The sequence below is a fragment of the Carcharodon carcharias genome (assembly GCF_017639515.1).
Source record: "Carcharodon carcharias isolate sCarCar2 chromosome 36 unlocalized genomic scaffold, sCarCar2.pri SUPER_36_unloc_1, whole genome shotgun sequence".
Taxonomy (NCBI): domain Eukaryota; kingdom Metazoa; phylum Chordata; class Chondrichthyes; order Lamniformes; family Lamnidae; genus Carcharodon; species Carcharodon carcharias.
Genome location: NW_024470726.1, coordinates 4301781 through 4323822, shown reverse-complemented (window position 1 = coordinate 4323822; position 22042 = coordinate 4301781). Strand labels below are relative to the sequence as shown.

The following is a 22042-nucleotide window of genomic DNA, read 5'->3' as shown; positions in this document are numbered from 1 at the left end:
CGTCCCTAATTGCCCTTGAAGGGGTGGTGATCCGCCCTCTTGGACCTTTACCAAGGTTTCCGGAGGGTCAACCACATGGAGCGGCATGTAGGCCAGACCGGGTAAGGATGGCAGATTTCCTTCCCTAAAGGGAAGCCAGATGGTCAGCCGAAGTCAGACAATCGGTGGTCACCATAACTGAGGCCAGCTTTCCATTCCAGATTTATTAATTGAATTCAAATTCCACCATCTGCCGTGGTAGGATTTGAACCCGTGCCTCCAGAGCCTGGGCCCTCTGGGTTACTAGTCCATGGATATTACCACTACACCACCGTCTCCCCTTTTAAAGGTTGTAAATACCATGGCTCCCACTGTAGTGAGTTTGGAACGAGGGCCAATTTGCCTCATCGAGGGCTGAGCAGGTGGGGTGGGGTCCTAATCTCTCCCTGTGACCATAAGATCTAGGAGCAGAAATTAGGCCATTCGGCCCATCGAGTCTGCTCTGCCATTCAATCATGGCTGATAAGTTTCTCGACCCCATTCTCCCCGTAACCTTTGACCCCCTTAACCAATCACGATAAGACCATAAGACACAGGAGCAGAAAGACCATAAGACATAGGAGCAGAATACTCCGTCAAGCTCGACACCGGGTTACCTGCTCGCTGCCTCGTGGTGGGCGAAAGTGGTGGGCGGTGCGGGGAGTTGTGTGGGGTGGAGGGGGGAGAGAGAGAGAGTGAGGAAGGAGGAAAATCCAGGCCACTTTTTAAAATGGAGGCTGAACTGGCCCCTCTGCGCACAGCAGATCACTTCCAGATGTTCCTTGGTGGGGGGTGTTGCTGAGACCAGGGAAGTGAATCACTTCACAAATATGCATTTGTGCTGGCTTACTCAGTCCTGGCTTGCACCGATCTTCGAGTTAGTGTTGTGGTATTTGAGACTTGTGTGTACACACAGGGTGCGCTAGATAAAATCTGCCACCTAGCTTGTATTTAATAAATGTGTGTGTGAGGGGAGGGGTTTGTGTGTGTGTGAGGGGAGGGGTTTGTGTGTGTGTGAGGGGAGGGGTTTGTGTGTGTGTGAGGGGAGGGGTTTGTGTGTGTGTGAGGGGAGGGGTTTGTGTGTGTGTGAGGGGAGGGGTTTGTGTGTGTGTGAGGGGAGGAGTGTGTGTTTGGGGGGGGTGTGTGTGTGTGAGGGGAGGGGTGTGTGTGCGTGTGTGTTTGGGGGTGCGTGTGTGTTTGGGGGTGCGTGTGTGTTTGGGGGTGCGTGTGTGTTTGGGGGTGCGTGTGTGTGTGGCAGGGTGTGTGTGTGTCTCTGTGTGTGTGTCTCTGTGTGTGTGTCTCTGTGTGTGTGTCTCTGTGTGTGTGTCTCTGTGTGTGTCTGTGTGTGTGTGTCTGTGTGTGTGTGTCTGTGTGTGTGTGTCTGTGTGTGTGTCTGTGTGTGTGTCTGTGTGTGTGTGTCTCTGTGTGTGTGTGTCTCTGTGTGTGTGTGTCTCTGTGTGTGTGTGTCTCTGTGTGTGTGTGTCTCTGTGTGTGTGTGTCTCTGTGTGTGTGTCTCTGTGTGTGTGTGTCTGTGTGTGTGAGAGAGAGTGTGGAGGGGGAATTTGGGTAGAACTCTGCCCTTTTCTGAAGGCTCTCACTGTAAACTGGTAGGTTTTCTGACCAGGCTGGACAAGCAGTGTCTGGTACCTCTTACAGGTACTGTGTCCGCACACACTCCCCCCCCCCACCCCACCCACCCACCCACCCATGCGTAAACCTGCTGAACGAGTTACACTCCACTCTTTTGTGTGCTGTAGTTTGGTGCGGGAGTGAGCTGCCTAAAAGCACCAGGCTTAACACACTATCCAACTCCTCGTATTTAGACAGTTAGTCAGAGGCTTGCTTTGTGCCTGGACTGGTGCGGAGCTCAGTCCTGACTTTTCTCCCTCCCTTGTTTGCAAAGCGATCCGGTTGCGAAATGGCTGCTGCTCGGGCAGCTGAGATGGCGTCACGCAGTCAGCCTCGCACACTGTCAGGGGCGCGCGGACTGAAGGCTGCCACGCTGACCACCGCCACTTTGTAATGTAATAGACCCTGTGTTTTGTGTAGCGTCTTTCACCTCCTCAGGACTTGCCAAAAAGCTCTTGGCATTCATCTGGCTCTGAAGCATCATATCTGTCAGTAAATCTGTCAGCCAGTTTGCAGGCGCTAAGCCCCGATTAATGAGCTCCCTTTGGCGCTGATTTTTTTTTCTTTCTCTTCATTGGGCATCACTGGCCGGGCCCGCATTGTTGCCCGTCCCTAATTGCCCCTCGAACTGAGTGGTCTCGCTCAGCCATTTCAGAGGCTGGTTAAGAGTCAACCATGCGGCTGAGGGCCTGGAGTCGCACGTGTGGGTCAGACCGGGTAAGCAGATTTCCCTTCCCTAAAGGGGCATTGGCGAGCCAGAGGGGTTGTTACAACAATTGACGATAGTATCGGGCCCCATCGCTTTGTAAGAACGTTAAGGGCAGGTCCAAAAGGTCAGTCACACCCCATCAAACCTATTCTTTTTAAAGATCGTGCAACGAACACTTTTGGATTCCAGATTTAATTTGAGAAGAGGGCCTGTTTCTCACAGACAAACGGAGTGAATATTAGAATACCTATCTGGTTTTCAACCTTCATATTCACTATTGCCTCCATCAGCATGAAGTTTGCATGGTCCTAAGTGGTATTGTCACTGGACTGGTCGTCTATGGACCCAGGGTAATAATCTGGGGATCCTTTGAATCACCATTTGAATTTGAATTCAGTAAAAAAAATTCTGGAATTAAAAGTCTAATGGTGACCATGAAACCATTGTCGATTGTCATAAAAACCCATCTGGTTCACCAATGTCCCTTTTGGAAAGGGAAATCTGCCGTCCCTACCCGGTCTGGCCTACATGTGACTCCAGACCCACAGCCATGTGGTTGATTCTTAACTGCCCCTCTGAACAAGGGCAATTAGGGATGGGCAATAAATGCTGGCCCAGCCACATCCCATGAACGAATAAATTTTTTAAAAAACTAGCTTCATTTTCCAGATTTATTCATCGAATTTAAATTCCACCAGCTGATTTGGACCCATGTCCCCAGGGCATTAGCTGGGGCCTCTGGGTGATGACTAGCCTAGTGACACTGCCATTACCGCCACCATGTCTTCCAGTGCAGGGAGATGCCCGAGGGAGGGATATTCGCCAGGAACCTGGAGAACTCCAGGTTGCTCTATTCTTACGTTCACCCGACAGTGCCCCGGTTTTAGCGCCTCATGCACCAGACGGCGCAGCTGCCACTCGGTCCAGGCGTGCTGGGTGAGATGACGGGCACAAGCCCCCGGAACGGGATCCGAAGCAGTGACCGACTTACCCTGGTGAGAATGCTGCGCGCTGAGCTTCAGCCTACGCCTGAGGGGAACTGTGGTAGCGTTGGGTTGGTGGGGGGGGTGCGGGGAGGTGTGGGGTTAGTGGTGGAGGTTTTAGCCTGTTGATGCAGGCAGTCGAAAGAACGATGTACCTGCTGCGCTCAGAAACTGTGCAAGGGTCAAACGAGGCATCAGGCTGGTGGAAAGGGCAAACACTCTGATCGGTGCGGATGAAATAAGGGGCTCCCTGAAATCCTGTCCACTTGAGAAATCATTGACTATTTCTTAAATGCATTTCAAAGTATGTCCTGGCTGCTAAAAATCCATGCTCGTCTATAAATACCCGGTACTCCGTGTCCTGGCTTGTTAAGAATCAATTAACTAGTACAAAGATGTTTCTGATCTCTAAGGCATATATATGTGTCTGTTTGATACAGGCCCCAGTGGGCCTTTATTTTAACCTTTTAAATGTTATTTTTAAATGCACTCTTTTTTTTAAAATTTGCTTGGTGGCGCACCACAATCTTCAGAGTGAGAGTGGGCGGGTTATCTGCTCGTCTTGGGTCAGTGTCTGTGCAGTTTCGCCAAGATAGCAGATGCTCTCCCCGCCCACTCGCTAAGCGATGCTCACTTTGTGCTCGAGCCCACACTCCAGGCCTACCCGCCCTGTGCCGGCGCAGCCTGCGTCCAAAAACGCTGAAACTTCCACGCCGCTAACCCAGTTCTCTTCCAGTGCTTCAGGCGTAAGCTGCGGCTCAGTGGGCAGCACCCTCACCCGAGTAAGCCAGTCACTGGTTCGAGTCCCGCTGCATAGGCTTGTGCCCATAACCTACCCCCTCGCCACCGTTCCCCCACCCCCCCCCCCCCCGATGTTCCCAGTGCCAGTACCGAGAGGCGGCTGTGGGGTCGTGGGGTTGGGGATCACCCGTCTTGTAGATGAGACTCTAAACCCAGGGCACTGTCGGGTGAATGTAAAGAAACCTTCACAGCATCCAGTCCCCGGCTGAATATTCCTCCCTCGAGCATCTCCCCGCACTGGTGGGGTCGGGGTGGGGGGGGTACACAGTGGCCTAGCGGCAGCATTGCCGGACTAGCAACCCGGAGGATAAGACGGGCAGACGGAAAAGACCACCTGGGAGGAGAAGGCTTGGGGGCTGTTCTTCCCCAGTGTCCTGCGGTCACTATTTATCCCACAGCCGACGTCGCTTTTAAAGAAGAGAAGAGAGCAGCTGACCTCGGGCCACGATCGCGGGTGCCGCCTGTGGGATCTTGCTGTGCGCAAACTCCCCGTTGCGTCTCCTGCGTTGCGGCGCAGCGGGCTGCGCTTCTGAAAAGCACCGCTTTGGCCATGAAGCGCGGAGGTGCCCGAGAGAAACGGTGGTTGCGGGGGGTGGGGGGGGGGGGGGAGGGGGGCGTTCCCTTTCCGCCCGTCCCTCCCTTCAGTGCCTGGCCGGCTTGGCGCCTTTGTGTTCGCGTCGTGCTTACAGCTTCTCCCGCCCACCGGTCTTGGCGAACTGGGAGGCGCCTCCAATTGGCTGTGTGGGGACCCCTTGTTGGGAGGGGCGCCGACGTGGTCCAGTTGCCCACCTCTCGCTCGATCCCGATTGAGCGGAGGTCAGCTCGGGGCGCAGACTTGCCCCCACCCATTTGTGAACGCCCAGGGTGCCAGCTTGCTCCTTGGCTAATATTGGTAACGCCCCCCCCACTGTTGACGTTTAATGCCCAACTCCACCTCCCAGCGGCTCGCTTAAAAAACGAAGAGCGAACAGCTCAGCTTGTCGCCATGGGCAGACTGGGCCAGTTTCAACGTTTCGGATCCTCCATGACTCTACCCCGACGGTGCCGCCAAGTGTGACCCCCCCCCCCCCCCCCCACCACAACGGTGCCTGTGTGTTTGCGCAAAGGCACGGTGTTGTAGTCTGATCTTAATTTGGGGATACACGTGCCAAGTAGTTTTAACACTAGTTCCTGCCCCGATGAGCAGGAAAGTAACGTGCTCCATAATAACCACTCCCTCAAGGATGCGCCCTCCTTCCCCGGATCCAGACGACAGAAGTTCGGCCCTTTTGGCACCTATTGTGCAGAGCAACATTCTTGAAACGTCTAGTTGCCTGGAGACTTGGGGAATTTTGGGGATGGTTGCTTTGGTCTGACTCCAGGGCTCAGTTTACACAGCTAGCACATCCCACTGAGACTCGCCTTTAACCTCTTGTGGGCCTGCCTGGTGATGTTTGAGTAATCCACTTCAGGAATGGACTTATAAACCCATTTGGGCCAAAGGAAGGATTATGTGAATCTTTCCGAGATTGGATGCCTGATGTGGGTAGGTGGTTTTTTTAAAAAAAATTTTGTTTAACTGAGATGTTGTTGGGAGCGATGGCCAGCAGACTGCGGGGGGAACTGGCAACAGCCCAGAATAGTCGAGTACTTACAAAGGGCAGGCATCGCAAAGTGAAATGGAGCCACTCTGCATGCAGATTATTCCTTTCTGTTATAGCTGTTCAGACTCCGAATGATTTGCCTGATAAGATCAATCCAACTGCCCGGCCTCTCTTGGATGGTCCCTGTGACCGTGTATTGGACAAAAATTAGACTTAGTCACTGGGCAGTGCAGAACTTGAATATTGCTGAAAAGAGAGACATGTTGCTGAAGCTTTTCACCTCGCACTTATCAGGACAAACACAAGAATGCCAAATTTCAAATGATCACAACAGATTATACTGCAGGAGAAATGGACACTGATTGATTGACCGAGGCATTGCCATGGCTCATTTACACTTGCTAGAAGCACCGTACATTCCTACACAGGGACCCGTTTTCTGCAAGTAATAGGAATATTTTCAAGACTTACACCTTTTTTGAATTGCCCAGGAATTTGGGGACCCTGTAGTTCCCTGTTGCTTTCTCCATGGCAATGCGGCAGCCAATCAGATACAACTTCCCAACCAGTCAGCTCCCTTTTCTCCTGTAGTATAAATTGTTGAGAGTTTGAAATTTGGCATTTTTGTGTTTGTCTTGATGAATGAGAGGCGAAAAGCTTCGACAACATGTCTCATTTTCGGCAATCAGACTTTCCCTTACCCTCTTCAAGATTCCCTTTGATCTGTCCTGCTGCCTTGCAATTCCTTGACTGAGGGGGCAGATTGGCAGGCAGGGCATTTACTGTCGCTGAGTCAAAATCCTGGAACTCCCTTCCTAACAGCGCTGAGGGTGTACCTACACTACATGGGCTGCAGCGGTTCAAGAAGGCAGCTCACCGCCACCTTCTCAACGGCAGCTAGGGATGGGCAAAAAATGCTGGGCCCAGCCAGCAAAGCCCACATCCCGTGAACGAATTTTAAAAAATTTTAACAGCGGTGTTGCTGCTCTGTATCCAGCTGAAAGTGAGCGAAAGACGAAACTGACTTGCTGCCTCTGCAATATTTACCTCTCTGCTTCTGTGCAAACATCTTTAATTCTTGCTGACAGCATAGATCAAAATACCTTTTATCTGCATTTGTGCAACTTTAGTTATTACTGAGCGTTGAGAAAATATTTGCAAAGCATAACCCTTGTGCCTGAATGGTGCCAACCACAGCAACACTGCCCTCTGCCTGCACTGTCGCTGAGTAGTTTAAACATTCTGACTGGGTTTAAGGCCTGACCCTCTGTGCAAAACGTGCATAGAAAATACTACTTCATTCTTGCTGGTCTCTTATGTTAAAATCCCAACTTCAGCCCTCCTTGCGTGATCATGGTGACCAGGAGAGCCCTCGTCGATTGTCGCAAAAAAAAACCCATCTGGTTCATTGATGCCCCCCTTTGGGAGAAGGGAAATCTGCTGTCCTTACCTGGTCTGGCCTACACATGACTCCAGACCCACTGCAACTGCCCTCAGCACGTGACCTTGCTCCATGGGTATGAGCAGATGTTTCTTCTCGTGTGAGCCTGAATGTCGGTGTTGGCAGGCTGGTCTGTCACAGAGGGTATCGTGACGAACCCCCATCTCCATCCTTGCCGGACATCCAACTACAATTATTGGCCCGCTTCTGTCCCATGGTGACTCCAACTCTGTTCCCCCTCCCCACCCCCCTCCTTCCAGCTCTGAGGCTGGATTTTTTTTAAAAGAATTCTTTCCTTGGCTTTGAAAGGCTTGCATTTGTTACCCTTCCCTAAACTGAGTATCCTGCTCAGCCATTTCAGTGGGGCAGTTAAGAGTCAACCACATGGGCTGTGGGGTCTGGAGTCACGTGTAGGCCAGACCGGGTAAGGACGGCAGATTTCCCTCCCCTAAAGGGGCGTTAGTGAACCAGATGGGGTTTTGCTTTTCAATTCCAGATTTTATTAATTGAATTTAAATTCCACCAGCTGCCGTGGGGGGATTTGAACCCGCGTTCAAACCCTGGATTACTAGTCCAGTGAGATTTACCGCTCCTCTACCGTAAGGTCATAAGAACAAGGAGCGGGAGTAGGCCATTCAGCCCCTCGAGCCTGCTCCGCCACTTAATAAGATCATGGCTGATCTGATAGTAACCTGAAATCTGCATCCTACCTACTGCTGGTAACCATTCACCACCTTGCTTATCAAGAATCTATCCACATCTGCCTTAAAAATATTCAAAAAATCTGCTCCCACTGTCTTTTCAGGAAAAGACCCTCTGAAAAAAAATTTCTCAATTCTGTCTTAAACGGACGACCCCTTATTTTTAAACAGTGACCCCTAGTTCTAGATTTTTCCACAAGACGAAACATTCTCTTCACATCCACCCTGTCAAGACCCCTCAGGATCTTATATATTTCAATCAAGTCGCCTCTTACTCTTCTAAACTCCGGCGGATACAAGCCTAATCTGTTCAACCGTATGACAACCCACCCGTTCCAGATATTAGTTTAGTAAGTCTCCTCTGAGCTGCTTCCAACGCATTTACATCCTTCCTTAAATAAGGAGACAAATACTGTACCACAGGAATCCGGATGTAGTCTCACTAGTGCCCTGTACAACTGAAGCATAACCTCCCTACTATTGTATTCAATTCCCCTTGCAATAAACATTAGCTTTCCTAATCACTTGCTGTACCTGCATACTAACCTATTGTGATTCGTGCACTAGGACACCCAGATCCCTCTGCACCTCAGAGCCCAGCAATCTCTCGCCATTTAGATAATATGCTTCTCTTTTATTCTTCCTGCCAAAATGGGCAGTTTCACGCTTTCCCATGGTGTACTCCATTTACCAGATCTTTGCCCGCTCACTCAACCCATCTATATCTATAACCCATCTCCCTTTGATTATAGCGCCTCCTTTTGATGTGGCTTAAAAACACCAGTCCATGAACAGTGCTCCTCTCTGTAACCTGGCCTGGAGATTTCTTGGAGCTTGATTTGAATGTGTTCTTTCTCTGGCCACTTTGCCCCTCCCTGTCACACTTGGCAAAACAACGGAACCCTTGGGCTTCATAAGTAGAGGCATTGAATACAAAAGCGGGGAAGTTATGCTGAACCTTTGTAAAGCTCTGGCAAGGCCACAACTCGAGTAATGCCTCCAATTCTTGGTCCACCACACTTTTGGAAGGATGTTAGGAGTCCTTGAGAGGGTGCGGAGGAAGGTTTACCAGAACGGTTCCAGAGATGAGGGGATTTTAGCTATGAGGTTGGGCTGGAGAAGCTGGGCTTGTTCTCCTTGGAGTGAGGGAGATTTGATAGAGGTGTACAAGATGATGACAGGCTTAGATAAAGTAGACGAAGAAAAGCTGTTCCCACTGGCTGATGGTACAAGGATCGGGGGAGGGGTGGGGGAGACAGATTTTTGGGTTTTTGGGCGAGAGATGCGGTGGGGGCTTGAGGAAGAAACTTTTCTGTGCAGCGAGTGGGAATGATCTGGAACTTGCTGCCCACGATGGGGAGGGGGTGGAAGCGGAGGCGAATGATTTCAAAAGGAAATTGGATGGGCACTTGAGGGGAAATAAACTCACTGGGCTGCAGGGATAGAGCGGGGGTGGGGAAAGGGGACTGACTGTGTTGCTCTACAGAGAGCCAGCACAGACAGGATGGGCTGAGCGGCCTCTTTCTGTGCTGTAATGACTCTGTGATTCCCCCATTAAGCTAGTGGTGGGGGGTGGTGGTGGGGGGTGGAATTGGACTGGCGGTCCAAAAAAAGAATTCCTCTCAAAATAGTGAAGTTTGAATGAAGCCTGGGTCTGTGGCAGAACTGGGAGCAGCTGAGCGATGTCAGGATAATGACAGTGATTCCAGTCAATGTCGGGTTTTGCACTTTGTAGACTTGTTGAATGTGTTTTTTTTGGGGGGTTGGGTGGGGGGGTGGGGGGCCGGAGGGGGTGGTGCTTGCTGCTGTGACAAGGTGTGTTCCTTGAACTGGCCCAAGCGAGGAAGTGAGAGGGCAGGAAGTGTCAGTTGTGCAGAATGAGAGAGAACCCCCGACAGAGCACAAGCCACAGAGGGAGCCTCTGTAAAACCAACACGTTGCTCCGGCTGTGCAATTTCCTGCTCGTCAGTTTCAGGATCCTTTTTGGTTGCGTGTGCGGTCACGATGCCATCCTGAATCCTTGTTTACCTGAACGCCCAGGGATCTGCATGGAGAACTCCTCATTTGTGGACCTGGGGGTTTCGAAAGGACCGCTGCGGAGCTGGTGCCTCGTTAATAGATAAACCCATAATCACAATGCGAGATCTGTTGGCGTCAGCAGCTTGAGTGCGTGGTGGATTGATGTGAGCCAGATATTTTGACTCCGGTAACAGCCGTGTAGTGGTCACAATCCAGCACAGAGGTGGTCAGTTCGAATGCCAGCACAGTAAGTCCCAGCATTGACGTCAATGCAGCTGTTAACTTACGGGCAGGTACATACACGCTGACTGAGTGAGCTGCAAGCGGTGTTGTCTTTCGGTTTCCTGTGAGCGGTGGGGAGCGGTGGAGCTCATAGGGCTGCTCTTGGAAAGAGCTGTCACAGACTTGACGGGCAGAATGGCCTCCTGTGCTGTTTTATAGCTCTGTGTTGTGCCCCTTGCTGCACACTCTGCACTCCGTTGAGACAGAAAGCGGGGACCCATTGGAACAGGAGTCGCCCATTCAGCCCCTTGAGCCTCTTCTGCCCTTCTCTTTGATGATAGCTGATCTGAATCTTAGCTCCTCATCCCTTGATGCTTTACCCGACAAAAATCTATTCGAGTATTGCTGAAAAAAAGAGACGTGTCGAAGCTTTTTGTCTTGCACTCATCAGGACATTTTGCAAGAATACCAATATAAGGGGAAAAAACAACAATTTATACTGTATGGGAAGAGAGCGCTGATTGGTTGGCAAGCAGACCCTGGGTACAGGCATTGCCATGGAGAATGCACCAATTGATGGTGACTGACAAGCATTGTTTGAAATTTAAACCGGGCAGCTTGACCCCAATTGGTCAAGGCATTGCCCTGAGGAATGAGTCAGCAAATGGCTATCACTTATTTTGTTTGGCTGAAACAGGTGCACTGTGTGTACATGTCTGCAAAGAACAGGGCCCCGTGCTTTACTATAGGTAATATATATGTAGCTTCCAGTACACGCATTCCACACTACAAGCCTGACTTAACTATCTTAAATTGGTCGTCAGCTTAATTCTTAGCACACTGAAGATTATTTAGCAAGTGTTGTCCAATCGTGGAATCACAGCCAGTGTTGGACACTGTGTTTTGAGTTTTGCAAGCACGGGCTGTTTGGGTACTGTCTGTACTTTGCTATTCATTGCAGTTATGGCACCTTCAATTGATTACCCAGTCTCAACAGATTCTCGGGGGAAGAGTTCCAGATTTCCACTCCCCTTTGTGTGAAGAAGTGCTTCCTGACATCACCCCTGAATGGCCTGGATCTAATTTTTAGGTTCTGCCCCCTTGTTCTGGACCATCCTTCATTATACGCCCCCCCCCCCCACCCCCACAATTCCAATGTTCTATGCTCCCAACTGGGAAACTCTTGGCAAATAATTTTGTGGAAAATGATGGCGGTTATCCTAACCAACCCTTTCTAAGTGCTTTTGAAAAGGTAGAGCCTCTCTATGTTTGACTGTGGCTCTAACCAGCTTCCCCACTTGCAAGAATATCTCATGGCGCGGTGGTGCACAGCAGATGTCTTGGTCCCTCTGCTCCAGTGACGGACCTGAGACCAGGGGAGAGGTTGTACAGGCGGGTAAATATTCCGGAACCTGGTCCTCCTGGTTTTCTGACCCTCCAAGGTGCTCTCCCTCACTGCCCCATTAAAGGCCCCGAGACACCAAGAAGTTCTTGACCCTTTCTTTCAGAAACCCTGCCATCTAAATAATGGAGGAAGGCTGCTTTGCAAGCGATAATCTCAATTCGGGAGCAACCTCAGCTCCACCTCTGCTGAGTGACAGGCAGAGACCCCGTGCGCATCGGGCACAGTCCGAACAGGCGCGGAGCCTTCAGTGAGTCCAGTCACCAGAAAATGTAGACAAACCTGCATGTACGGAAGAGCAGTACAGCACTGAGAGAGGCCATTTGGCCCATCAAGTCTGCGCTGCCTCTTTCGAAGGGGAACCTAGTTACTCCCGCTCCCTCTCCGCTCTTTCCCTCTGTACCTGCAATCTTTTCTTTCCTCCTCCAAACACTCAAATTTCCTGTTTTGAAAGCTGCCATGGAGTCAATAGCCATGCATTCCAAATCCTAACCGCTCATTGTATGAAAACGTTTTCACAGAACTTGAGTATTCCTGAAAAAAAGAGACAGGCTGTCGAAGCTTTTCGTCTTGCGCTCTGGACAGATGCAAGAATACTAAATTCCAAAGGGAAATTTGGCATTCTTGTGCCTGTCTTGACGAGTGCAAGACGAAAAATGTTTTTCCTCGTGCAGCCTCTGGTCTTTTTGCCATTACCCTAAATCCTTCCCCTCTACCCTTACAGCCACTGAAACAGTTTCTCTTTATTTACTGTGCTTGAACCATTCATGAGGGGGGCGGATTTTACACCGGCGGGATTTTACGGTCCCGCCAAAGTTGGTGGACTTTCGAACGGCTTGCTGCATTTTATGGCCCTACCTTTGCCCCGGTGGGGGCTATAAAATTGCGCCCATGATTTGTAAACAACTCCATCCGACCTATCCCCTGCTTCCTCTGCTCTGAGGAGAACAGCCCCGGCTTCTCTCTAGTCCCTCCACGTAACTGTAACCCTTCGTCCCTGGAACCGAGAAAGAAAGACTTGCCAATGAAGCACTTTCGAAGTGTAGCCACTGTTGTGATGTAGGAAGCGCGGCGGACAAAACGCGCACAGCAAGCTCCCACAAACAGCAAGGTGATAATGACCCAGATCATCTCTTTTGTTGATTGATATTTTTTTGAGGGTTTAGCTATTGGGCCCAGGACGCCGGGGTGAACCTCCCCTAACCCCCTCTGGTACTGCACTGCAGTGACTATGGTACTCAAGTCCTGGAGTGGGACTCGAACCTGGAACCTCGTGACTCAAGAGGCCAGAATGCTACCAGCTGGGCCACAGATGACTCTCGTCGAGCCATTTTAGTAAACGTACGTTTAATATCTGTTGTGGGGATTTTTTTAGAAAGAGCGAGGTCAGCGAATGCACAATGGTTCGGATTGAGGCATTCTGCATCCCCGCGGGAGAATAAGGTGTGGGGGTACTTTATCGGTCTTAAGGAGAAGCGGCACTTACCCTGTCCGTTCCCTGAATTCAGGGAGCGAGCGGAGAGAAAATGGAATCTTTTTTTTTCTCCAGGAGCCGAGCAGCAGGCTGGTGCATTTTTGTAAGAGTCCCGCGGTCAGGAATGGCGAGGTTGGAACAGGTTGGCCCCCCGCCCCCCCCAAGCTAAGTTTAACTTTGGTGTCACGGTCAATTGGAGGGGGCGGGAGCGACTCTTGGTAAATGGCTGTGACAGTGACTTCTCATTGCCATTGCTCTGTTGTGCCCCCGTTTAACCCAGTTTGTTACCGGCTTAGGTTGGTATTGGATGAAGAGCTGGCTGTGTGTCTGGTCCTTGCGCCCAGTACGTTAAGTCGACCGCACGTGAGATGGAATACGTGGTAAGCCTGAATTTCCTATGGTGGTGGGCTGCAGTTGTTTGGTGGCGAATGCACGATTCGAGAGGAAGAGGCGACCCTGAGCGATAACCTTACTGATTTCAGCGCTGGGGCGAGCACCTCAATAAGGGAAAGAAAACCACAAGCAGGGACACTTTAATATCTCAAAACAGCTCCCACAGAGAACCATCATCGCTGGATGTGGTGCAATGCTTAGGAATCGAGGGTGTCTTTGTGTCAGAAAATAGCTCTGCTCACAAGGCTTGGCAGGTAACGGTCTGGCCTCCTCCTTGCACCACTGGAGCCTCAGGCGCCAGCACTTCCCCTCCCTGGAGGAGGGTAGCGCACGGGCAAGGGGCGTCCTTCCCTCCCATGTCGCAGCTGTGGAATGAATCTGAGATACAGCCTTTGCCCTTTCTACATGGAGCCAATTCCCCAGGTAGACGAAGCACTTCCTCTTGTCTGCCCTGAATGTGTCCTTTCACAGTTCTGTACCACTACATCCCCTTGTCCCGCAGCCCGTTTTTAGCTTGAAGCAGCGACCAGGCCTGACATTTGTAGTCGGTGGCATAGTGGTAATGTCACTGGACTAGTAACCCAGAGGCCCAGGCTAACGCTCTGGGGAGACGGGTTCACATCCCACCACGGCCGCTGGTGGAACTTAAATTCAATCAATAAAACCTGGAATATAAAGCGAGTCTCAGTGATGGTGACCATGACAAACCATCATGGATTGTCGCAAAAGCCCATCTGGTTCCTTTCGGGAAGGAAATCTGCCATCCCTACCCGGTCTGGTCGACATGTGACTCCAGACCCACAGTCCAAGTGATTGACTCTTAAACTGGCCCCCTTGAAATGGCTGAGCGGGACACGCGGTTCAAGGGGCAATTAGGGATGGGCAACAAAGACTGCCCATATCCCAGGAAAGAATAAATGAAAAAAAAAAATTGCTGTCTTGATTTTGGGGGATTGAAAACCAGTGGTGTTCTGTGATGGGCTAACAGTACCCCATCCCCCAGTCAGACTCTGCCCACATGATGATGATAGGAACTTATCCCCAATTGCGTCTAATCCCTCCTCCTAACACAATTGTAAAGGGCGTTGGTGAGATCTTGCTACAACTGTGCAGGGCTTTGGTGAGACTGCACCTGGAGTACCATGTGGTTTTGGCCTCCCAAGTTGAGTTGGAGGCAGTTCAGCGAAGGTTCACTCAGCTGATTCCTGGGACGAAGAGATTTGTTTCACCAGGGAAGGTCAAGCAGGCTGGGCCGATACCCGTTGGATTTTTGAAGAGTGAGAGGTGGTCTTGCTTTCAACGTATAAGATTCTGAGGGGGCTTGACAGGGTGGACACTGAGAGGACATTTCCCCTCATGGGGAGAATCTAGAGCAAGGGGGCGAAGCGAGCAGTGGAGGCTGGGTCATTGAACATAGTCAAGGCTGAGTTAGACAGATTTTTGATCAACAAGGGAGCGGAGGGTTATGGGTTGGAGTGGGGTGGGGGGGGGGGGGGGGGGGGGGGGGGGGGGGGGGGGGGAAAGAGCGGGGAAGCGTGGAGGGCAGGCAGGTAATTGGAATTAAGGCCACAATCGGATCAGCCTTGATCTTATCGAATGGCTGAGCAGGCTCAAGACGCTGTGTAGCCCACTTCTATTTATGTTCTCTGAGCTAAGGCCGCTTACTGGGTAATGGCCGTCTATTTGTGAAGCCTTTGAGTCAGAAGGCTGTGGGTTCGAGGTCCAATCCCAGAGACCTGGGCGCAAGATCCATACCAATGATTCAGTACCTGTGGTGAGGGAGTGCTGCACTGTCTCGGGTGCCATCTTGCGGTTGAGACGTTAAACCAAGGCTTGCCCCTTCTTCCTCTCTCTCGGGGAGGGAAGGAGGGAGGGGCATGTAAATGAGCTCTATTTCAACTGCGTTTGCCCCACAGTCCTATCCAATGTTTAACCTCACCCATGCCATCAAAACAGACTGGCCGCCATCCCACTGTCTGTGCTTAGCAAGTCTCCCCTCCCATCCCGAGCTGCAAGGAGAATTTGTCCGGTGACAGCTACCAATTCGACCACTTATTTAACTGGAACGTTTTCACACCATCAAATGTTTGCCTTCCTGCTTCTGAACCATCCCGAAAGGATTGTGACTTAAACCCTTTTCACACACTCCTCCCTAACGCAGACCATACCCAAGGCTGTATGTACCTCAGTGGCCACGGTACTCAGAGAAGGTACTCCCACATAACTTTGCTGCAAGATTGGAGGGCTCTGGCCTAGACTTCACACTGTTCCCTTTCATCCCAACACTGTACAAACGGTCGCAGGACGAGTAATCGAGAGGCGTGAGTTCAAATTCCCCCCTCCCAACAGTTTTGTGAATTTAAATTCAGTTCATTAAATAAAACAGGAAGTAAAAGTGTTACAATCACAGCTGATGTTAATACTGGGCATGTCAGATCCCGGAGTGAAACCTGGCTTGGTAGATCCTAACCTGTTTTTTTTAGCAACTGTGGCAGTCAGTTACTGAACAAGTTCACAAGAGTCTGCGAGTATAAAGTTAACGCAGAGAATAAAACATTAAACGTGAAAAATGAACTATGTTACACTGGACAAAAAGGTTAGAAAGATTTCAATACAAATACCAGAAAATGATTCAAACTCACACTGTTCCTTTTATCCCCTATACCCCTCCCTACCTCTGTAACCTCCTCCAACCCCTATACCCCTCCCTACCTCTGTAACCTCCTCCAGCCCCTACACCCCTCCCTACCTCTGTAACCTCCTCCAACCTCTACACCCCTCCCTATCTCTATAACCTCCTCCAGCTCCTACACCCCTCCCTATCTCTGTAACCTCCTCCAGCCACTACACCCCTCCCTTTCTCTGTAACCTCCTCCAGCCCCTACACCCCTCCCTATCTCTGTAACCTCCTCCAGCCCCTACCCCCCTCCCTATCTCTGTAACCTCCTCCAGCCACTACACCCCTCCCTATCTCTGTAACCTTCTCCAGCCACTACACCCCTCCCTATCTCTGTAACCTCCTCCAGCCACTACACCCCTCCCTATCTCTGTAACCTCCTCCAATCCCTACACCCCTCCCTATCTCTGTAACCTCCTCCAGCCCCTACACCTCTCCCTATCTCTGTAACCTCCTCCGGCCCCTACACCTCTCCCTATCTCTGTAACCTCCTCCGGCCCCTACACCCCTCCCTATCTCTGTAACCTCCTCCGGCCCCTACAGCTCTCTGAGACCTCTGTAACCTCCTCCAATTCCGGCCTCTTGCCCATCCCCCAATTTCCATCGCTCCACCATTGGCGGCCGTGCCTTCAGCTGCCTGGGGGGGCCCTAAGCTGTGGAATTCCTTCCCTAAACCTCTCCGCCTCTCTCTTCACCCCCCCACCCCCGTTCCTCCTTTAAGACGCTCCTTAAAACTGACCTCTTTGACTGAGCTTTTAGTCACCTGTCCCTAATATCTCCTCATGTGGCCCGGGGTCAAATCCTGTCCAATAACGCTCCTTTGAAGCCCTTTAACGTGTTAGTCTGTTAAAGGTGCTATATAAATGCAAGCTGTTCTCAGATGTGACACCTAACTCACACCAGCACGGTTGACTCTTCACTGCCCTCTGAAGTTATCTAGCGGGCTATTCAGTTGCCACGGTCAGTTTCACAGGAAGTGGGGGGTGGAGGGACAATTAGGGATGGGCAATAAATGCCATCTTGCCAGTGCCATCCCATAAATGCATTAAAAAAAAGCCACTGTCCTGAACAAAGAGCATGATTTCACCTTTAAACCTATCTTCCCTCCCGAACAGCTCCTCTCTCCCTTCTGCACCAACACGCTAAACAGCATTCCTTTACTAGAATGCTGGCTGGAATGTGCATGGAAAAACAATGATTTTTCCCTCTTGAATTTTTTTCTCTCTCTTCCTACATGACCAGTCAATAATCATGACCCAGTTAAGGCTCAGCCTAGTTTTTCCACCAGTACATAATGTTCGGTAATTCAGCTGTCCTGAACCTGACTGTTTTAGTAATTTGGCAGTCATATTGTTGGCTTTTAGTATTTTTTTAAAACCTGTTATTTTTTCCCCCGAGTGTATGCTCACTCTCTCTTTCCGTCACTCACTCTCTCTTTCTCTCTCTGTCTGTCTGCCTCTCTGTCTGTCTGCCTCTCTGTCTGTCTGCCTCTCTGTCTGTCTGCCTCTCTGTCTGTCTGCCTCTCTGTCTGTCTGCCTCTCTGTCTGTCTGCCTCTCTGTCTGTCTGCCTCTCTGTCTGTCTGCCTCTCTGTCTGTCTGCCTCTCTGTCTGTCTGCCTCTCTGTCTGTCTGCCTCTCTGTCTGTCTGCCTCTCTGTCTGTCTGCCTCTCTGTCTGTCTGCCTCTCTGTCTGTCTGCCTCTCTGTCTGTCTGCCTCTCTGTCTGTCTGCCTCTCTGTCTGTCTGCCTCTCTGTCTGTCTGCCTCTCTGTCTGTCTGCCTCTCTGTCTGTCTGCCTCTCTGTCTGTCTGCCTCTCTGTCTGTCTGCCTCTCTGTCTGTCTGCCTCTCTGTCTGTCTGCCTCTCTGTCTGTCTGCCTCTCTGTCTGTCTGCCTCTCTGTCTGTCTGCCTCTCTGTCTGTCTGCCTCTCTGTCTGTCTGCCTCTCTGTCTGTCTGCCTCTCTGTCTGTCTGCCTCTCTGTCTGTCTGCCTCTCTGTCTGTCTGCCTCTCTGTCTGTCTGCCTCTCTGTCTGTCTGCCTCTCTGTCTGTCTGCCTCTCTGTCTGTCTGCCTCTCTGTCTGTCTGCCTCTCTGTCTGTCTGCCTCTCTGTCTGTCTGCCTCTCTGTCTGTCTGCCTCTCTGTCTGTCTGCCTCTCTGTCTGTCTGCCTCTCTGTCTGTCTGCCTCTCTGTCTGTCTGCCTCTCTGTCTGTCTGCCTCTCTGTCTGTCTGCCTCTCTGTCTGTCTGCCTCTCTGTCTGTCTGCCTCTCTGTCTGTCTGCCTCTCTGTCTGTCTGCCTCTCTGTCTGTCTGCCTCTCTGTCTGTCTGCCTCTCTGTCTGTCTGCCTCTCTGTCTGTCTGCCTCTCTGTCTGTCTGCCTCTCTGTCTGTCTGCCTCTCTGTCTGTCTGCCTCTCTGTCTGTCTGCCTCTCTGTCTGTCTGCCTCTCTGTCTGTCTGCCTCTCTGTCTGTCTGCCTCTCTGTCTGTCTGCCTCTCTGTCTGTCTGCCTCTCTGTCTGTCTGCCTCTCTGTCTGTCTGCCTCTCTGTCTGTCTGCCTCTCTGTCTGTCTGCCTCTCTGTCTGTCTGCCTCTCTGCCTCTCTGCCTCTCTGCCTCTCTGCCTCTCTGCCTCTCTGCCTCTCTGCCTCTCTGCCTCTCTGTCTGTCTGCCTCTCTGTCTGTCTGCCTCTCTGTCTGTCTGCCTCTCTGTCTGTCTGCCTCTCTGTCTGTCTGCCTCTCTGTCTGTCTGCCTCTCTGTCTGTCTGCCTCTCTGCCTCTCTGCCTCTCTGCCTCTCTGCCTCTCTGCCTCTCTGCCTCTCTGCCTCTCTGCCTCTCTGCCTCTCTGCCTCTCTGCCTCTCTGCCTCTCGGTCTGTCTGCCTCTCGGTCTGTCTGCCTCTCGGTCTGTCTGCCTCTCGGTCTGTCTGCCTCTCGGTCTGTCTGCCTCTCGGTCTGTCTGCCTCTCGGTCTGTCTGCCTCTCGGTCTGTCTGCCTCTCGGTCTGTCTGCCTCTCGGTCTGTCTGCCTCTCGGTCTGTCTGCCTCTCGGTCTGTCTGCCTCTCGGTCTGTCTGCCTCTCGGTCTGTCTGCCTCTCGGTCTGTCTGCCTCTCGGTCTGTCTGCCTCTCGGTCTGTCTGCCTCTCGGTCTGTCTGCCTCTCGGTCTGTCTGCCTCTCGGTCTGTCTGCCTCTCGGTCTGTCTGCCTCTCGGTCTGTCTGCCTCTCGGTCTGTCTGCCTCTCGGTCTGTCTGCCTCTCGGTCTGTCTGCCTCTCGGTCTGTCTGCCTCTCGGTCTGTCTGCCTCTCGGTCTGTCTGCCTCTCGGTCTGTCTGCCTCTCGGTCTGTCTGCCTCTCGGTCTGTCTGCCTCTCGGTCTGTCTGCCTCTCGGTCTGTCTGCCTCTCGGTCTGTCTGCCTCTCGGTCTGTCTGCCTCTCGGTCTGTCTGCCTCTCGGTCTGTCTGCCTCTCGGTCTGTCTGCCTCTCGGTCTGTCTGCCTCTCGGTCTGTCTGCCTCTCGGTCTGTCTGCCTCTCGGTCTGTCTGCCTCTCGGTCTGTCTGCCTCTCGGTCTGTCTGCCTCTCGGTCTGTCTGCCTCTCGGTCTGTCTGCCTCTCGGTCTGTCTGCCTCTCGGTCTGTCTGCCTCTCGGTCTGTCTGCCTCTCGGTCTGTCTGCCTCTCGGTCTGTCTGCCTCTCGGTCTGTCTGCCTCTCGGTCTGTCTGCCTCTCGGTCTGTCTGCCTCTCGGTCTGTCTGCCTCTCGGTCTGTCTGCCTCTCGGTCTGTCTGCCTCTCGGTCTGTCTGCCTCTCGGTCTGTCTGCCTCTCGGTCTGTCTGCCTCTCGGTCTGTCTGCCTCTCGGTCTGTCTGCCTCTCGGTCTGTCTGCCTCTCGGTCTGTCTGCCTCTCGGTCTGTCTGCCTCTCGGTCTGTCTGCCTCTCGGTCTGTCTGCCTCTCGGTCTGTCTGCCTCTCGGTCTGTCTGCCTCTCGGTCTGTCTGCCTCTCGGTCTGTCTGCCTCTCGGTCTGTCTGCCTCTCGGTCTGTCTGCCTCTCGGTCTGTCTGCCTCTCGGTCTGTCTGCCTCTCGGTCTGTCTGCCTCTCGGTCTGTCTGCCTCTCGGTCTGTCTGCCTCTCGGTCTGTCTGCCTCTCGGTCTGTCTGCCTCTCGGTCTGTCTGCCTCTCGGTCTGTCTGCCTCTCGGTCTGTCTGCCTCTCGGTCTGTCTGCCTCTCGGTCTGTCTGCCTCTCGGTCTGTCTGCCTCTCGGTCTGTCTGCCTCTCGGTCTGTCTGCCTCTCGGTCTGTCTGCCTCTCGGTCTGTCTGCCTCTCGGTCTGTCTGCCTCTCGGTCTGTCTGCCTCTCGGTCTGTCTGCCTCTCGGGTCTGTCTGCCTCTCGGTCTGTCTGCCTCTCGGTCTGTCTGCCTCTCGGTCTGTCTGCCTCTCGGTCTGTCTGCCTCTCGGTCTGTCTGCCTCTCGGTCTGTCTGCCTCTCGGTCTGTCTGCCTCTCGGTCTGTCTGCCTCTCGGTCTGTCTGCCTCTCGGTCTGTCTGCCTCTCGGTCTGTCTGCCTCTCGGTCTGTCTGCCTCTCGGTCTGTCTGCCTCTCGGTCTGTCTGCCTCTCGGTCTGTCTGCCTCTCGGTCTGTCTGCCTCTCGGTCTGTCTGCCTCTCGGTCTGTCTGCCTCTCGGTCTGTCTGCCTCTCGGTCTGTCTGCCTCTCGGTCTGTCTGCCTCTCGGTCTGTCTGCCTCTCGGTCTGTCTGCCTCTCGGTCTGTCTGCCTCTCGGTCTGTCTGCCTCTCGGTCTGTCTGCCTCTCGGTCTGTCTGCCTCTCGGTCTGTCTGCCTCTCGGTCTGTCTGCCTCTCGGTCTGTCTGCCTCTCGGTCTGTCTGCCTCTCTGCCTCTCTGCCTCTCTGCCTCTCTGCCTCTCTGCCTCTCTGCCTCTCTGCCTCTCTGCCTCTCTGCCTCTCTGCCTCTCTGCCTCTCTGCCTCTCTGCCTCTCTGCCTCTCTGCCTCTCTGCCTCTCTGCCTCTCTGCCTCTCTGCCTCTCTGCCTCTCTGCCTCTCTCTCTCTCTGCCTCTCTCTCTCTCTGCCTCTCTCTCTCTCTGCCTCTCTCTCTCTCTGCCTCTCTCTCTCTCTGCCTCTCTCTCTCTCTGCCTCTCTCTCTCTCTGCCTCTCTCTCTCTCTCTGCCTCTCTCTCTCTCTGCCTCTCTCTCTCTCTCTGCCTCTCTCTCTCTCTCTGCCTCTCTCTCTCTCTCTCTGCCTCTCTCTCTCTCTGCCTGTCTGCCTCTCTCTCTCTCTGCCTGTCTGCCTCTCTCTCTCTCTGCCTGTCTGCCTCTCTCTCTCTCTGCCTGTCTGCCTCTCTCTCTCTCTGCCTGTCTGCCTCTCTCTCTCTCTGCCTGTCTGCCTCTCTCTCTCTCTGCCTGTCTGCCTCTCTCTCTCTCTGCCTGTCTGCCTCTCTCTCTCTCTGCCTGTCTGCCTCTCTCTCTCTCTGCCTGTCTGCCTCTCTCTCTCTGCCTGTCTGCCTCTCTCTCTCTGCCTGTCTGCCTCTCTCTCTCTGCCTGTCTGCCTCTCTCTCTCTGCCTGTCTGCCTCTCTCTCTCTGCCTGTCTGCCTCTCTCTCTCTGCCTGTCTGCCTCTCTCTCTCTGCCTGTCTGCCTCTCTCTCTCTGCCTGTCTGCCTCTCTCTCTCTGCCTGTCTGCCTCTCTCTCTCTGCCTGTCTGCCTCTCTCTCTCTGCCTGTCTGCCTCTCTCTCTCTGCCTGTCTGCCTCTCTCTCTCTGCCTGTCTGCCTCTCTCTCTCTGCCTGTCTGCCTCTCTCTCTCTGCCTGTCTGCCTCTCTCTCTCTGCCTGTCTGCCTCTCTCTCTCTGCCTGTCTATCTCTCTCTCTGCCTGTCTATCTCTCTCTCTGCCTGTCTATCTCTCTCTCTCTGCCTGTCTGCCTCTCTCTCTCTGCCTGTCTGCCTCTCTCTCTCTGCCTGTCTGCCTCTCTCTCTCTGCCTGTCTGCCTCTCTCTCTCTGCCTGTCTGCCTCTCTC

At 52.6% G+C, this 22042-nt stretch overlaps 1 protein-coding gene across 4 annotated transcripts in view; it reads left to right on the top strand.

The window, feature by feature from the left end:
• shc1 (SHC (Src homology 2 domain containing) transforming protein 1) overlaps positions 1-22042 on the top strand; it is a 109355-nt gene that overhangs the window by 7731 nt on the left and 79582 nt on the right. Inside the window, exon 2 of one of the 4 annotated variants that reach the window (XM_041181677.1) lies at positions 13279-13362. The exons of 2 other annotated variants lie outside the window; for them this stretch is intronic. In XM_041181677.1, coding sequence (XP_041037611.1) covers positions 13351-13362 — 12 coding nt within the window. In that variant the 5' untranslated portion in view covers positions 13279-13350. Of the gene's footprint in view, positions 1-10031; positions 10132-13278; positions 13363-22042 lie in introns of those variants that run through there. One more of the 4 variants, XM_041181680.1, reaches the window with a different exon arrangement.